Source organism: Myotis daubentonii, chromosome 12 (genome assembly GCF_963259705.1).
Source record: "Myotis daubentonii chromosome 12, mMyoDau2.1, whole genome shotgun sequence".
Taxonomy (NCBI): Eukaryota; Metazoa; Chordata; class Mammalia; order Chiroptera; family Vespertilionidae; genus Myotis; species Myotis daubentonii.
The window spans coordinates 68889109-68907051 of record NC_081851.1 but is presented as its reverse complement, the minus strand read 5'-3'; the positions used below and the strand labels follow the sequence as shown (position 1 = coordinate 68907051).

The 17943-nt window shown below is 49.3% G+C and overlaps 1 protein-coding gene across 1 annotated transcript in view; it reads right to left on the bottom strand.

The window, feature by feature from the left end:
* Nucleotides 1–348: 348 nt before the first annotated feature.
* Nucleotides 349–17943, bottom strand: part of CIB4 (calcium and integrin binding family member 4) — a 65419-nt gene continuing 47824 nt past the window's right edge. Inside the window, exons 6-9 of the mRNA XM_059660674.1 lie at nucleotides 12078–12219; nucleotides 2957–3066; nucleotides 2010–2098; nucleotides 349–530 (exon numbers count right to left, since the gene is read on the bottom strand). Coding sequence (XP_059516657.1) covers nucleotides 500–530; nucleotides 2010–2098; nucleotides 2957–3066; nucleotides 12078–12219 — 372 coding nt within the window. The 3' untranslated portion in view covers nucleotides 349–499. The remainder of the gene's footprint in view (nucleotides 531–2009; nucleotides 2099–2956; nucleotides 3067–12077; nucleotides 12220–17943) is intronic.

The window sequence follows — 17943 nt, the reverse complement described above, 5'->3', positions numbered from 1 at the left end:
TCCCTCGACCAGGGCTGGGAAGGCGGGCGCCAACTGGAATGAGCGCTATGAGCACCTCTCGGTACAGGCTGCGTGGAGAGGTGCGAGGAAAGGGGTCGGGGTAAGGGGTGGGGGGCTTCAGTGAAGGGAGGAAGGATGCATCTCTTCCTGGTGGACTTCATCCCATCTGGCCTGGCTCTGCTCGACGAAGGCTGGGGTTTGAAGCCTGCCCCCCAAAGCTGGCCATTCCAGCTTGCTTGGCGTCAGCGGCGAACTTAAGCCCTGGAATGAGCAGTTCTTAATAAAAAAGATTTCTATGTGACCCTGCCTTCAAAAAATGATGAACTGATGGCAAAGAAAAGGCTTTTACTTTGCTTTATTAAATAAACAATATTCTGTAAGTGAGGGCAGGACAGGGACAAAGTCATATTTTTAATCAGAGTCCCCTGGAGCCTGAAAGGAGTTGGATTCCAGTCCAGTGATCCCCTCGGAGTCACCAGATAAGGAATTTGTGGCCACATCAGCATCCCCAGAAGTGGATCCGAAAGGAGCTGAAAGAATCCATGAGCTACTTGGAGCCTGCAGGTCTAAGGCGCCTCTGACTTCTGGGCTCGCGGCAGTCCTAGCGGCATCCTCCCGTGCCCACCTCGCGTCCCTTCTCTGAGTAATGGCCAATTCGCAGCTCTCCCAAGCCAACCCTGCCTTCTTTGAGCAACTCTGCGCATCACTAGAATGCAAAGGGTGTTAGGACCTGGTGGTGCTGGAACCAAGGAAGAAATGGGAGAGATTCCAAGAAAAGCTCAATGTGGACAGGATTCTGGCCTCAATTGTGTGTGGAAGGAGAGGAATTACCCTTGGGTGGGGTGGTCCCAAATGTGGACCCTCTTACAGGAAGTCTGCCCAAGCCACAGCTCCCAGCAGCCACGCTGGAGTGGAGAGCCTCTGCTCCATCCAGGTGGTTAGAAGAGGAGTGGGCACCTGACCTGAGCTGGGCCAATTGCGTTCTCTCTCTGCACAGTTGGAATCATAACTGAAGGTCATTACTTAGGAGTCACAGGGTCATTCGAAGCCAAGGAGATGTGAACTTGACCACTGTGGGGAGGCCGTATTTGGCCCTGTCTGACAAAGCAGAGATTGCTGGTTTGCATGTAGAGCTAAGGATGGAATTCCTGGGGAGAGAGGCAGAGACCAGGCACTGAGAAGGCCCTGGTTCCTGACCGGTGCTCCCTGAGGTCTAGGTGTCTGTCCTTTTTTTATTGGTTTGTTCAATAGTTTTGAATGGGCATTCTTTCTTGCCATCAAATCACCTAGACTACGAGACCGAGGGCAGAATAGGACCCAGGAGCAGCTGACGCAGGCAGAGATGCCAGATCCGCAGGGTGCCCTAGCAGGCTGCCTCTGGAGGGTGCGTCTCTCATAACCGGAAGGCTTGTGCAACACGCCAGGGAAATATTGGCCCAGCTCATAACCGAACAAGCTTGTGCAACACGCCAGGGAAATATGAAGATGGCTGATTCTCTCCAGGTGACCATGAAGGCCCCTTTCTGCCCAAAACAAGGTTTGGAAATGCTTGAGCTCTTCTCTGAGCTGCTCCACCACCAGAATCTTCACACCCCTTGTGCACCCCCAACTCCTAGTGACCCCTGGAGGTTGCGGGGGCGGGGGGGGGGAGGAGAGAGGACTAGCAGTGGCAAAGGCAACTCCCCAGATCAGTCCTAGAGCCCAGTGGGCATTGGGAGCAGCTGTAGAGGTGACATCTCCCCCATGCACAGAGGTGCCGCACCTGAAGTTGGACCCTGCACATAATCTGCAAAGCCTGGATGCAGCCCTCCTCTCACCTTGTAAAAAACTCTGCTCCCCGGCTCTTTCTAGCTTATCTAACTTCTCAGAAGTGTCTGTTTGGAAACTCATGACCCCGCCCCCCTGGGAAGACAGAGGTGCCCCACTGGCCGAAGGGAGCTGGGGGGCCCTCCCCGTACCCCACTATGCTGGGCGTACCCCACCCCCATCCCCGCTCCAGAACACCTTACTTCATGAAGTCTGGAGCCTTGTTCATCGCGTGTTCAAACTCTGAGAAAGACAGCATGTTGTCATTGTCCAGATCTGACTCGTTCAGGACCTGGCCAGGGAGGGGGAGGAGCAGAGAGGAATCAGGTTGAGAGAGTGAGATGGGGCCAAAGGGAGGGGTTAGGGTTAGGGTTAGGCATGCAGAGGCTCCCTGCCAGGAGCTTCACACATCCCAGAGTCCCTGACCCTGTGAGGCAGGGCTTCTCCTGCCCCTGCTGCCATCCCACCCCAGACAAGGACATAGACATGCAGAGACATGAGGTCATGTGCCCTGAGGTCTAGGACCTGGTGGGCTGGTCTCATGTGGGAAGAGCTCTCTTGGGGCCTCCAGCACAACGTTAGAGTGAGAATGAGTATGGGGGGAACAGGGTGACATCTCCCCCACCCACTCCTGCCATCCAGTCACAAGCAGGGGCTCTGCACTGCAAGGGGCCCAGGTGGGTAGAGAAGACAGTGATGACCCTCCAAGGTTTTAGTTTTGCTTCTAGTTTCCGTCTGGACCAAAAGCACTTGAGGGACAAGTGGACCCATGCCCTGCTGGGTTCGTGAGGCTGTCTTCAGGTCCTGCCACACTTTGGACTGTCACTCCAGGACATCTGGCCATTATGTGATGCTGGATCATGTGGGGAAGGGGACAAGGTGATGTGTTCATTGGATGCCACGCTGCTGTTGGGCCACCTGCCTGCAGTGTTGCTGAGAGGGACCCTTGGAATGGGTGGCTTGGGCATACTGTTCTGGGGACCCTGGAAGGAAGTCATGGAAGGAAGTCCTGATCCTGGAGGAAAGACAGCAAGTTGGGGGGTAGTTGTCTCCAGCCATGTACCCAGCCCTCAGGGCACCTCCCTGTCTGCCATCTGGGCCTTTGGGTGCTGGCCTGTCCCACCCAAGCCTGTGCAGCCCAGGCACACACGTGGTTCGTGAGGTCAGTCAGCAGGTCCTCTGACACGTCATCGCTGTTGAGCAGTCGGAGAACAATCCTCTGCAGGTCCTCCTCATCAATGAAGCCATTCTCATTAAAATCTGCAAAGAGGAGGCAGGGCCTGAGAGCAAGGAGGCACCAGCCAGGACCCCACAGACTCCCATAGCCTGTGGGATGCCGCAACCCAGCTGCCCCAGGTGGGCCTAGAACTTGGCACTCAGTAAGACCGGGCAGGCCTGAGGGATGGGCACTACAGCAGCTGCAGATGAAGGTGGTGCTTAATTTATCTATCTATATGAAAGGCTAATATGCTAAGTGTCCATCTGGTAATGACATCACGTAGCAACACCCGGCTTCCTCTCCCTAGCGATTAGCCTCCTTGGAGTTTCTTCAGCTCAGGAACACAACTTGCTTTATAGCCAAGTGGAAACATTTTACACTTTAACCAAATGTCTGTGAAGCATTTTCCCATGCCTCATCTCATTTGACCCTCACAGAAGTCCTGGAATAAGTAGATAGGAGACTTGGTGGAATCCTATTTTCTTTTCATTAGCCAGAAAACAGAGATTTAGAAAGCTTAGAAACTTGACCCGACTGAAAAGAAGTAAGAAATGGTGGACCTTGAAAATGACTTCAGGTTTTCTCACTGCATAGAATATAGTCAAACACTGCTGCAGTTAAAAATATTTTACCCTTTGTTCTCCCTACGTGATCTACAATAATCATCTGCTTCATGTTGACATTTACTGCTGTGTTGCTGTCAATTACCTGAAAGAGAAGTTGGGGTGCTTCACTGGGCTGGAAAAAGTTTAGCTAAATCAGAAAGCAGGTCTAATTAAGCAAGTTTATTCTATATCTATAAAAGGCTAAGTTGACTCACACATGCATGATACATATTAAGCTCTTGCTGACGCCAATTGCATGCGTGTGTTTCGATCTGTCTTTGTTGATTGTGAATTTGGTTGACACTTCTCTTATAGAGAAAGGGAAAATAGCAATATTAAAATATTTCTTCTAATTAATTTTCTTTCAATGTGCATGAATTTGTGCACCAGGCCACTAGTAACATGATAAAAATGACAAGAAGAAGAGGGGGAGGAGGAGGAGAGAGAAGAAGAAGAAGAAGAAGAAGAAGAAGAAGAAGAAGAAGAAGAAGAAGAAGAAGAAGAAGAAGGAGGAGGAGGAGGAGGAGGAGGAGGAGGAGGAGGAGGAGGAGGAGAAGAAGAAGGTTGTGTACTAACTCTTCAAATCTGTCTTAAGAGTTTCACCTGATTGGAGTCACTGAATCTTCACCATCAACCTTTTATTTTTCACTTTACCAAAGGGAAACAGGCACAGAGGTGTTATCCACACTGCCAGTAAGTGGAAGGACAGGGATTCGGACGCAGCTGGGTTGGTTCCTGAGTCCCGTGTCAACCACGTTGCTACGGAAGCGTCAATCTCAGAACTCACAAGCCAGTAGATCTTTTGGTGTCTGGATTGGGAGCCAGAGGACATGGGCACAAGTGCCTGCTCATCACGCTGCATCGAGTGCAGAGATGTACCAGGCTGGTTCTTGCCCATAGGAGCTCCTAGGCTGGGGTTGAGAGAGATACCATCTGACACCCAAGCAGATTGGCTCCAGGAAGAGAGGAACAGGCACCCCAAGGGCTCTGAGGGTTTCCAGATGGGCAACCTTATGCTGGGTTGGGGCTGAGGGTGCGAATGAGGGAAACTTCTTGGAGGAGGAGGTATCAGAGAAGCAGTAAAGGGGTCGGGCCTGCAGAGATGGTGATAGGAGAAGGTGTCAGGGTCTGTAGGATCAGCAGCAAAGAAGGAACCAGGCAATCCGCCTGGAGTGAGGGGAGCAGAGGCTTGGGAGAAGGTCAGAGGTTAAGTCAGGAAGTCGACTGAGCTTCGAAGGTCCTTGAATGCCAGAATAAGGCAGCCCTCCCCTAGGACACCCAACACAGTCCCTAAACCACTCATCAGCCATGTCGTAGATTCAGTAAACTTAGGCCGCTATAATTGCCACCACGACGAGCACAGATGTACCAGGCAGTGGTCTAAGTGCTTTATATCCCACTGCATTTAATCCTCATAACGCAGATGGAGAAACTGAGACAGAGAGTCTAAGTAACCACACTTCCTTCCTTAAACTCATTGCAGCCTCTTGCCTTAAATGTTCCCAAATTCACACCTCCAGCCTGGGCCTCTCCCCGAACTCCAGGTGCATCAGTCCCCACCTGCCTTCCTGCCCTCTCCGCGTGGTCTGTTAGTCCCTCCAATTCAACTTGTCCAAACCCAGACTCTTCGTCGGCCCCCCTTTGCCCTGACTCCAAACCCGCTGCACTCACCGCTGTGCCCTCTGGCAGATGGGCAACTCTCCCCTTCACGTCGCTCACCAATAAGCCTGGAGTCTCCCTTCCCTTTCCCCACAGCTCGTGTGTCAGCAAATCTTCCCAGCTACGCCTTCGAGGACAGTAAACGCAAGCCCTTGACCTCTCCCCACCGCACTGCCTCCCCCGGTCCAGCCACCATCACATCTCTGTAGGACAGTGATGGCGAACCTATGACACGCGTGTCAGAGGTGACACGCGAACTCATTTTTTTTGGTTGATTTTTCTTTGTTAAATGGCATTTAAATATATAAAATAAATATCAAAATTATAAGTCTTTGTTTTCCTATGGTTGCAAATATCAAAAAATTTCCATATGTGACACGGCACCAGAGTTAAGTTAGGGTTTTTCAAAATGCTGACACGCCGAGCTCAAAAGGTTCGCCGTCACTGCTAGGATCACAGTACCAGTCCCCTAACCAGTGTCCCTACTCTCATCTGCCCCCTTCAGTCTATTCTCAACTCAGCAGCAGTGATTCTGTTCATCACTCTTGGTTCCCCCTCAGCACCTCTTCTCACAGCCTCCCTCTCAGCCAGAGGAAAGCCCAGGTCTGGACAGTAGCCCCAAGGGCTGCCCTGCCCTCACTCTGCCTCCTCGCCATTCCCCCATCAGGCCAGGCATGGCCCTGCCTCAGGGCCTCTGCACCACAGTTCGCCTCCCTGGAACACTCTCACCCAGAGAGCCTTTGGGTCTGTATTCAGATGCCAGCTTCCCATCAGGGCACTGCCCAGAACCTGTCTAAAACTGCACTTCCTGTCCCTTTCCCTATCTTATTTTCCTCCCAGCACTGCACTATGTTTCACCTGGTTTGTTTTCCTCCATCCACCAGGATGTAAATTCCACAAGGACAGGAACTTTTGTCTTTTGGTCACCTCTGTATCCCCAGCTCCTAGACTGGAATAGGTGCTCCATGAACATTTGTTGAGTAAATGAATGAATGAATGATCCAAGGTTACAAGACTAAACACAGGCAGCCTCTGCTCTTAACCACTCATAACTGTTATTGTAATAAAGTGCCCAATGTTAGCTGTCATGTGACCATCTATATTCCCCAGTCTGCCCTACAGCTAGATGTGGCCACATGACTGAGTACTGGCCAATGACATACAAGAAGAGGGGGCACAGTCACTTCCAGGAATGTCTTTAAAGAGGTGCAGCCCTGTGACAATGCGGCGGCTTTGGGAATGGAGGATAAAGCAACAAAATTCGGAAGAGCCTGGGTCCCCAACATTACACAACCACCGTGGGCGACTGCCTCTGGAATTCTCCATGCTAGAGAAAAACCGTGTAGCTGCCAGGGATCTTGGGGGCTATCTTGCATAAGCTACTTGGTGTTCCCTGTCATCTGCCACCAAAGTTAATCCTAACGAATAATTACCCGAGCCTCAGTTTCCTCATCTGTAAAATGGGTAATAGCAGTACCTCCATACAGTTGCTGTGATGATTAAATAAGAAAATACAGGGAAGTCAGCTGGCATGGGGTTTGGAATATAGAAGAGGCTTATTAGATATAATAGAGGTTCAAGTCTCTATCACTTGATGATTCTTAAGTACAAAAAGAATGCAAACCTTGGAAACGGTGTAATATTCTGCTTTGAAGAATGACAGCTAGAGCTATACGGGGCCCAGAATGGAGGAGTGAGTTTGCTGATGTCACAGGACCCTTCAGTGGTAGAGCCAAGACTTTTGTCCCTGTTCCCCACGGCAGGATACGGATGTGGCAGTTGCCACTAACCTGCACCCTCACTGAGCAGGCAGCTCCCCCTGGCTGGGTGTTTGTCAGCCTCAGGGACTGGAGGCTGAGGCCCAAGATGCTCCCCCAGCCTCCCCCTGCACAGCTCTGCCATCGGACACCATGGGTGATGGCTGCGAGCAGGTGGAGGGAGCGGAGGGGCTGTCAGCAGGCTGAGGCAGCGAGCCACCGCAGTGACATTGCACTGCTGGGGAGAAGCTGTGCAGCCTCTCCCAGGGACCCCGCAGTGTCCCAGGCGTCCAGCTGGCCCAGCTCCCACGTGCAGAGGCTGCGGCAAAGCGACATGGGTTTGGTCCTAAGCCATCTGGAAACAAAAGCATGTGCTGGAGTAAAATGTAGCCCTGGACACTTCCCCTCCTTTGGGGGTGCAGCAGCCTGGGAAAGGGCTGGGGCGGGAGCTCTAGGCCGCTGGCCAGTCCCTGGGGCCTCAGCAGCCTCAGGACCTGCAGCCTTGAGCCACTTGTGGGGTGGAGAGTGGGGGGCTTCCTCTTGTTGTTTCCCAACAAATGGCAGATTAGAGAGCTGGTGCGGTCGGGGCTCAGCCTTCAGGTCACCCCGAAACATTCTTACCATCATCATTCCAATCTCTCTGTCATATTATCCTTGCAATCTACAAAGTACTTTTGCAAAAATTAGCGCATTGGATGGAGTCAGACAGGGCGCACTTTCACTATTTTATTCCCACGAGAATTGAGGTTGCCTTCCTGGCTCCTCCCCAGCTACCAGCATCCACCTGACTGTGTCAGGTCCTGGGAAGCTGCCGGAAGATCTGCCACTGGCGCTCTGGCACCTGCCTGAGGGTAATTCACACCCAGTGGAAGCAGGTGCTGATGGGAGCAGGGAGGCAGTGCTGGGATGCTGGTCTCTAACAGGTAGAAAATCTCCCCAGAGATGCAAAGGGGGAGAATTGATCAGCTGGAGGCCAGGAGTGTCCCTCAAAGCAGAAATGGGGCCCAGGTATGTCCCAGGTAGGTGTGGCTGGCCCTGCTGGATTCTTGAACAACAGCCATGCTTACAAAGAACTGCAATTCTTGTTCAGGACGACATGGTCAGCTTAAAATATTCAGCTTTCTCCCTTGTAGTTATGCGTAGCCACCTGGCATCCTTCTGGCCATGGTAGTTGGGCGGGGCTCCCAAGAATGTTTGCTAAGGGAGAGTGGACTTAATCGTGCCTTCGAATGTCCATTGTGTCCGTATCCTTCCTCCCATCCCCTTTTCTTTCTGCTGGAATGAAGGTGAGATGCCTGTAGGTGAGCAACCATCTTGTGATTGGGAGGACCAGTCTCAGACTAACGATGGCCCATCAGGAGGCTTGAAGGCGCAGGGTTACTCTTGGTTACTTCCTGGACATTCCCTGGCTCCACACTGCCTGGCTCCATGATGGTTTTTTGTTTTGTTTTAACCTGGATACTCTTACTCATAACTGAATGCAGTCCTAACTGAGATAGTCAGTCAGAGCAATAGTTCTCAAATTCTCCACTTTAGCATCACCCAGGGAGCTTTTTAAAGCTCACCAAATGGGGCCTACCCATCACCGTTACATCAAATCTGCAGCAGGGCCCAAGCGTGCGTAGGTCTTGAAAGCTCCCCAGGTGACTCCAATATGCATCCATGTCTGCAAACCAGTGGGTTAGAGCATCTTAAACTTGAAGGTACAGAGGGACCACCTGATTCAGTAGGTAGGGGTGGCGGCGGTGGGGGGAGGGGGCTGGGGTGGGGGGAGGCCTGAGAGTCTATTTCTAACAAGCTTCCCAGCAATGCTGATGCTGCTGGTGCATGGGCCACACGTGGAGTGGCAAAGGGTTGGAGCACTGAGTTGGGTCTTTGGACTTTGGCTAAGAGTGATCTCCACAGCCATTACCATCCTCCTCTTCTTCCTGTCTCCTTCTCTTTTCCCTTCTAATTTTCCCTCTTCTTCCTCCTTCACTTGCTGTCACCACCTCAATATATTGAGCAGCTACCACGTGCCCGGCACCAGGCTCAGAGATCCACGTGCCCCATCTCTAATCCTGCTGACAGCTATGTACGGTGACAGATCTTCTGAGTCCGGGGTTTGCCTGGGTACATCTGATGGAGCTGGCGTGGATGAGTCCCTAGGCATCTCTCTGCAGAGCTGATGTGCATGAGGGCTTTGAGCATTTTGTTTCTGTATTTGAGCCCAAGGAGGAAGGAAACCATTGGAGGGGAACTGGAGAGGAGGGTGGAGGAAGACACAAGGACAGTGTGGGGGACAGGCGATGTCTGCCCTTGATCTGATCGGAGGCGCGCTGCCTGCCCTCTTGGGAGTGAGGCCATTCTCCCCACTTCTGAGCTGCACACCATTGAGCTCCTGTGCCTTGAAGCCTGAAGAGAATCGGCTGCTCCTCTGGTTCCCTGAAGGGTTAAGTGGTTTTGTTTGTTTTGCTCTGGAAACCATGGAAAGACGGCGGAGGCAGACATCTCTGGGGGCTCTGCCCAGCCTACACTTTGCCATCTCGGAGAAGTGTCCCCACCCCCAGCCTCGCAGCCGCGTCTGTTCCTGCGACTCTGCTTCTTCTTGGCCGCGGCGGATTGGACGAGGCTGGTCGTCTGCCCCAGGGGAAGCTACATCACCGGTGTGGCTGAGCCAGTCAGCAGCTCCTGGGAACAGGGAAATGAGAATGGGATGCTTGTGGCTAGTCAGAGCGAAGCCCAGAGGCCAGGTGTGTGTGTGCGGGGCGGGGAGCGGGGAGGAGGGCAAGACAGTCATCTTCGACCCATAGGGTCAGAGGCATAAAGATCAGATTTGCAGAAAGAGAAAGTGCACAGAGAGAAGCAAGGGTGAGAGATTAGGCAGCCATACAGAGAAAGGAGAAAGTCTCACCTCCTGACCGTCTGCCAAATATCCCCCCCCCCCAGCCCCAAATATCTTTTCTGCTCTGTTCATTCTTTCCTCTCCTCCTGAGACTCTAATTGATTTCTGTGAGACCTTTCTATGGCCCTATGTGTCCCTGAGGCTCTAGCGCATTCCTTCTTTCTCTTAACGTTTTTCTATTTTTCAGATTAGATTATATTTCTATTGATCTATCTTCAGGTTTGCTGACTCTTTCCTTTGATTCTCCTGTGAAGCCGTCCAGTGATTTTTATTTCAGATATTTTATTTTTTAGTTACGTGCTTTCCACTGGATTCTTTCTTGCCGTTTCTATGTCTCTGCTTGAGAATTTCCATGTTTTTATTCATTGTGAACATACTTTCTTTTATATCGTTGGGCATGGTTATGATAGCTGTTATAAGATACTTATCAGCTAGTCCAAACATCAGGGTCATGTCAGAGTCCGTCTCCATTCTCGAGAATGCATCAATTTTTAAAACAAGTTTTGTATATTGACTAATTTTGGATCGTATGTTAGACATTATAAACACTTGGTCGTGGAAATTCCATATTCTGTCCTCCAAAGAGTGCTGCATTTTTTGTTTTAACAGGCCATTGGTTGGACTCAAACTGCTCACCCTGTCCCATAGGGTCCCTGTTAAAATGCAGTGGCAGCTCCAATCTCAGTTCAGTTCTCTCACCCTCACCTCAGCTGCTTGGAGTCTGCCTGTGGACATGTGATGTAGAGATTCAGGCATAGTTCTTACACAAAACGTGGGCCCCCTTTCTCTGGCTTTTTTCTTTCATGGGCTCTCCCCTTCTTTTCATTTTTTCAGGGGGAAAGTGCCCCCACTTCTCTGATTCTTCACACCAGAAAGGGTGCAGAGTTTCTGTCAGTCCTGCATGATGCTACTCACTGAGGCCCACCTTCAGGCTAAAAACGTTTTCTTTTTTAAAAAAGGCAGGGGGGGAGGGGGACCATCAAGTGTCATTTCTTCCTTTCGAGCGTCAGCCCCCGCTAGAACCGATTTGCTTTTGGTAGCTTTCATGTGCCATCAGGTAGTTACTTACTATATTTTATTTAGAGTTTTTGATTGCTCTCTGCGGAAGTGACTGTAATAGGTGCCTACTCAGCCCTCCTCAGTAGGGCAATCTGTGACTGTGATTGAGCCTACTGGATGCTGACCCTGAGGACAGTGTCAGCAAACACAGGATAGGATGCAAACATCACCTTAAGTCCTTTTTATAGATGAGAAAACTGTATCCTCACAGGTCCATCTGGCCTAAAACTCTTCCACTTCATCCTACCCAAGTCCGCTAGGGTGAGGCCGGACTAAGATGGTGTCTGCCGTGTGGAGGAGCTGGCAGGGATAGGAGGCAGGTGAGGTGCCGAAATGTATGAGCCTAAGTGAATAAGTCCTTTGGGCCAAGGAATGGTCACAACGAGCTTGAAGCCTTGCACTTGGTCTGTTTGACGGCTTCCCAAGATTTCTTTGTTTCTTTCATTTGGATTCTTTTTGAGAATGGCAGGCAACCTCCGCCAGGAAGAAGCAGAGTCGCAGGAACAGATGTGGCTACAGAGGCTGGGGGTGGGGACACTTCTCCGAGATGGCCTGCTGAAGGGTGGAAGTTTTGCAGAGCCTATGGCTACCCAAGACAAAATCGGAGACAAAAAAAGTCATAGGGCCTCAGAGTGATTTGTCTCAGCTTCGTCATTTAGAAAAGTGAAATGATTTGCCCAAGATTGCTCATTCATTTAATGGCTGAGGTTCAGTGTTCAAATCTCTTACTAGTAAGTTCTATAAAACAAGCAAAACTGCTTTATACCCATAATGTAATTTATCTCTATCTCTATCTCTATCTCTATCTCTATCTCTCTCCTGCCCACAACAAGATCATGAAATATCAACACCAATAACCATTTGTTTGACTCTGATGACATAGAGGAGAATGTATCAATCCATTGGACTAATAACTCTCAATTCTTTTTTAAAAATCTACAGTCTGGACAAACATGATAATACTCTGAAATACCCAGTAAACCCCAATTAACACCATCCCACCAATACACTGATGTTGATGGATTCCAGACGTGGTATTTACTCTATGGCATGTCCCCCCTCAGCACTCAATCCCTCACAGCACTCACCGTAGATGCGAAAGGCGTACTCGATCTTCAGGCTGGGGCAGGCCTGCTCACTGAACACCGACGCCATGCCCAGCACATCCTCAAAGGAGAACACGTCGTTGTGGGAGAACACTCTGCAGATTCGGTCTCTGAAAGGGTTGGCCTGTGGGTGGGGAAGACGAGGAGGAGAGAGTTCTACCAGTGCCAGGTTCGTGCCGCCCTGAGCCTTACTTAGCTTACAGTGTAATGAGTTTGAGAGGAAAATAATAGCAACAACCTAAATATTGGAGTCAATGAGCTAGGACCGTCAGAGAGGATACGGGATGATAGAGCAGGCTCAGCATCACTCCTCCCCCTGTCATCTTCTCCTGCACAAACCTTCCAAAGGTGTCATTCTTTTTTATGGTTACTAATTTTTCTCCATTTTTTTGTATAAAACTTTGAGAATATAAAAAAAAATAATAAAGAATGGGATACAAATTGTTTGTAATCCACTCTCCAGTGTTAGCTACTATCAACATATGGATGTAGAGGTCAGCCAGGCCTGGGTTTAGGTCCTGGCTTCACTATTTGTTAGTGAGTGACCTCAGCTTTGACAAATTACATAGTCTCCCAGAGCCTAAGCTTTCTCATCTACAAAACAGGGTGGGATAATACTGAATCTACCTAATGGTTTTGTGGTGAGGATTAAACAGCAGAATGACAGATAAATACCACTCAACAAATGATAACTATTAGTTATTACTGAACTACTATACATATCAACAATTTTCTCTTTTAAACCAAACTATTTCTCAAATTATGAGCCCCATGTGAATCAGGGTCATGTGATTTGAGGAACCCCTGGTGTCCCTGACCTGGGCCTGGCCAGGGGCATGCAGGAGAGGGCCCTCTCATGCCTGCCCGAACCACGGGGTTCTGAGCAAACACCCAGCTCAGAGGCAACTCAGCAGATATCCACCCAAAAATGAACTCACATTCTTCTGACTCTTCAAGGTAAAAGTGACTCATCTGAACAGTGAGTCAGAGAATATTTTGAAAATGAGGCTTTTGTTGTTGGACACATGTGTTGTCACCTAGAAAAAATGCTGCAAACCTGCGAACATTAGACACAGATTTCTAAAGTCTGTTTGAAAATCATCCAAATGAAGAGGGTCAGAGGGCTTTGAGTCCATTTGTTAAAAATATGAAAATGCAATGTTTCCATTTAGCTTGTAAAGAGCCACTGGCTGACATAGAGACGATGGGCATCTACTAGCTTAACTTCAATAAAAAGCCCGTAATTGGTGGATGAGACTGATACTGAGTACGATGATTTAATACAGCCAACGCCACATCTCTTGTCTTTGGATTAGCTCCGACAGCCATAAAAAATAAACTCAGCTAGAACCAGACCTCCGAATGGCTCTGGGTCAAAGGTTAAAGCAAGATTTCACAGAATAATGAAGCCCATCAACCACATTGCTTTTCCTTACACTATTGTCATTAACTATAAGCCGACGATTAAATTGTGGGTGGGAGAAATTTTGTTATATAAAATTTTGCTTTGTAAAATAAAATGTTTTATGTAATGAATTTATGTAAAATATCTTAACATATTTTATGTAATCTTTAGCTTTGATAAGTTAACATGGGTATGATAGTAAAGGCACATCATTTGTAGATAATGTATATTATGGGTGCACGCTCCACATTTTCTTACTGCTGGGATGCATGGAGACCTCTGATCTGGACGGACCCCTCAGACCTCAGAGGTGAACGTGCAGCCTGGAGGAGGGGAGGGACTTGCCCGAGGTATCAGCCTAAGACCCAGGTCTCCTGAGTCTGCCTGGCACTGTTTTCCCCCGTGGTGCCTCCTGGCAAATACACATCAGAGAAAAAGATGGTGATGGAGGCAGAGCATGTGACCTTTAAAATGTGGGAAACCTTGGAACTAGAACCATCCTCAAATTTTTACTTTAATAAAAAAAAAAACTTTTTTTGACACAAAGCACAGAAACAGCCTAAATTGTAGTCGAGGCAGTAGCCCGCGCCTGTGAGAGCTGTCTGCTGGGTGGTGACTGTCGCTACAAATGTGAGCAGCACTGCAGGAGGGCAGGAGCAACTGCTGTGGGAGGGAGAAGCCAAGAGGACAAGATGACGGCCACAGGGAGCCAGCGGGCTGGGGCACGATGGAGGAGGGGGGACCCTGTTCCCGAGAGACCGGGTCACAGAGCTCTCCGTCCTCTCCACACCCCTGGAGGCCAAGGAGGGCTGGCGGTCTCTGGGAGGCCTGGCGGACACCCCCCAGGTGCGTGTCCCGGGCCTGTCTCTGTTCCAACAGTGGCAGCTCCTCTCTCCCGGAGGCTCCCTGCCCCCTCTCTCCTGGGAGGGAGATGTCAGGGCACGGACTTCCACTACGATGGGGTGTCCTTAGCACAGACGCAGCTTCATGCAAAGGGGTGCCAGCGGTGCTGCAGGGAGGGTTTCTAAGGGCCCAAGAGCTGCTACCTCCGTGCCTCGCCCAGCTCTCTATCCTCAGCCAATGCCAGCTCAGCCGGTGTCCTGGGCTCCAGCCCAGCCACCAGCACCCAGAACAGCTGGGAAGAGGCAGGGGCCGGAGCGAGGCTCATGAGTGGTCCCAGTGCCAGTGTACCGTATTCCGGGTTTTTGTGGCTATTGTTTTAACAATCTGAAGTCTGAACCAATAAATTCCAAGGTCTAACCAGAGTTACGGCCTGCGTTCACGGTCACACCCGTTGAGACGTCTTCAATCCTCCAGAGGAGGAAGAAGATGACAACTGACAGAGCAACGCTTCCCTTTGAGGAACAGCATGCGCCCTGGTGTGCAGGCATTCTGCACAAGAGGATATAAACACGTCAGCGCGGAAATTTATGCAGGTAACTCAGTGGTGCAGTCTCCGTCGAGGCATGATAAAACCAGAGACGGCGAATATAAACCCCAAATGCTGGGGATTTTTTTTTTTTTGGAAACAGAAACTACAGTTTGTTGATAATAAAACCATGACAGCCCCTGCCAAAAATCCAAAAGTTTTTTCATAAAGATCTTCTCAAAGTTAATGAACAAGAGATTTGATTTGAAGATGAAAGTCAGAGGGAAAATATTTGGACTTAGCTTAAAAATATCTCCTCTCCATGTCCCCAGCTAGCATGTAGTCAAAAAGAGCGTTTGACAGTTGCTGGAAAAAATGCACACAAAAATACGCGTGTGACTCAATAATGACGTCATTGACGCACTTCGATTTTTAAGGTCTCCTTTAAAAAAAAAAAATCAAACAGTGTCATTTCATTTAAAATTTCTCATTGCTGAGAAAGCTCTCAATTTTTAGTGTCTCTTATTTCTGAATAATGTTTTATTTTTGTTCATTTTATCTGCTACCAACTCTTTTTTAAAGGATATGGTTAATGTTTATATTTTTTAACAGATGTAGAGCACCTGTCAAGGGAAGGAGTGGATGGAGGTATCTGCTGGGAGGGTACAGAGGCGGCCCGCCCCTCCTAGGTCCTGAGTGGAGGCCTCGGGTTACTGGGGGAGGTGCTCCCCGAAAGGCCCTTCCTGGTTTTGTGCAAGATTGGGCGAGCAGCCATTGAAAAAGCTACAAATAGGTTACATATGTTTAAGAAAGTAGAGACAAGCATGATGAGGAAAACTATAAACCCACAGATTCACGAAGCTCAGTAAAACCCAAGTAAAGGAGAAGAAAGTTGAAGAAAACCATACCATGGCACAGCAGAATCAAATTGCTAAAAGCCACTAGTAAAGAGAAAAATGTTTCAGGAGTGAGGAGGGGATAAAATGATAATAGATTTCTTCTCAGAAACGAAGCAAGTCAAAAGGCAATGAAGCAATATCTTTAACCCTCTGGAACAAAACAAAACAAAAAAAAGCTCTCATCCTATTGTTCTATACCCAGCAAAAATATCTTTGAAACCTAACGGCAAAAAACTTTCTTTTTCCTGACAAATAAAAGCTGAGTGAATTCATCAGCACCAGGCCAGAGCTAAAAGTGTATTAAAAGTTAGTTCTTCAGGAAGAAGGAAAATACCAGAAGAAAGCTTGGGTCTGCACAAGGAAAGGAGCACCAAAAATGATAAGTATGTGAGTAAATAGAGAACTTTTTCTCATTTTAAATTCTTTCAAAGAGACAAATCCACATTATAGCTGGAGATTTCAACTCCCCTCTGTCAGTAATTGGTAAAAGGAGTAGAACATAAAATTATTAGGGATGTAAAACCCTTGAAAAGACTATCGGCCAACTTGAGCTACTTGACATTTTATGAATACTCCACCCAACACAGTAGTATACACTTTTTTTTTTTCAAGCGCACTTGGAACATTTATCAAGATAGAGCGTCTGCTGGGTTTCAATAAATTTAAGGGGATTTAAATCAGACAAAGTATGTTTCCCAACCTCAACAAAATTAAATTAGAAATAAATAACAGAAAGATATCTGGAACACCCTCAAAGTCAAAGAAATCAGAAGGAAATTGGGAAATAATTTGAACTAAATGAAAATGAACACACAGCATATCAAATTCTGTGGGATTCAGTGAAAGCGGTGCGTATATATACTACAAGGAAATGAACAGTATTGAATGATTTCATTGGAGGAGAAAGAATTAAGTTTTTATTTAAAAATGTAAAAAGGTCCCTCACTGGGAGGAAACAGAGGGGTCAGGAATTCCAGGTCTATCTTGGGTGGAGTCCCTTCTAACCCTGGGCTCCTGGGCTACCTGCACCGAAGAAATGGCTGCCCCTGGGGGCAGCAGCTGGGAAGCCAGAGGTGGATGGAGCCTCTGGGCTACACAGAGCAGATGAGCAAGATGCCTCTTCAGCCCCATTGCCCCGGAGGAATTCCTAGTTGCGGGTCTAACCCAGTCACCCTGCAGCTCTAGAGAAGCTCTGCCAGAAGGTGGCAGTGTTGAGTTGGAAGCCTTCGGTCCGTTTGCCAAGCCAAGGTGCATGAGAACCTGCCACCTACCGTGTGCAAGGCGTTGGGCCAGGCGGTGACTGTCCCGCCTGCAGGTGTTACCACCCTGTTTTACGGAGAAAGTTAAAGCCCAGGGAAGGACTCACGCTCCAAACGCACTGCTCTGTCTACAGCGCCGCGCTGGACTCCATTGGGTATTTCATTAAATAGTTTCCCAAGAAACTGTTTCAGAACCGCATCCCTGCACACCCAGAGGGGTCAGGGTTCAAGGCATTTCCCCGAGTCCCATGCCCCTGCCAGTCAGCAGATGCTCGGAGAACAAACCAGCGGCACCAGAGGATGTGGCCTTCTCAGTTAGGGGTTCAAGACACAAGGCTCGTGACCTGAACTTCAAGTCCTTGAAGCAAAGCACACAGTGAGTTCCTGTGTGCCCGGCACTGAACGAGGACCTGGGCTCCGAATGATGGAGACGCCCGCCCGTCTGTCCTGCATGGGGCTCAGCCCAGGCACTGACGCACAGCAGTGTCTTCAGAAACAGGAAGAGAGACGTGTCTGAATTAAGTACAAGCTAAATAAAATGACAAGAGTTATGACAGGGTAACGTTGCTGGAAGGTGGGACTGACTAAGGGCCCGGAAGGAGAAACGAACTAGAGGACAGAGACAAGACCGGAGCCAAGGGCAAGTTCGGGCAGGGGCCAAGATGGGGCGGGACTCGGGGAGCTGCTCTGGGCCAGGAGGAGGAAACCAGGGAGACAGCAGAGCTCCCCTCCTTCCTCACATGCCACCCGCTCTCTCCTCCTGCCCAGACTGCCCCGGTTTCACCTGGATGGATAAAAGTGTTAAGTGGCGGAGAGCGGCCGCGGGGCTTAACCTGGACCCCGAAACCCCTCGAGGGCCCAGGTTGGTCTGTGTGCTCCTCACCTCACAGATGGAGAGAAGCCTGGCGTTTCCTTG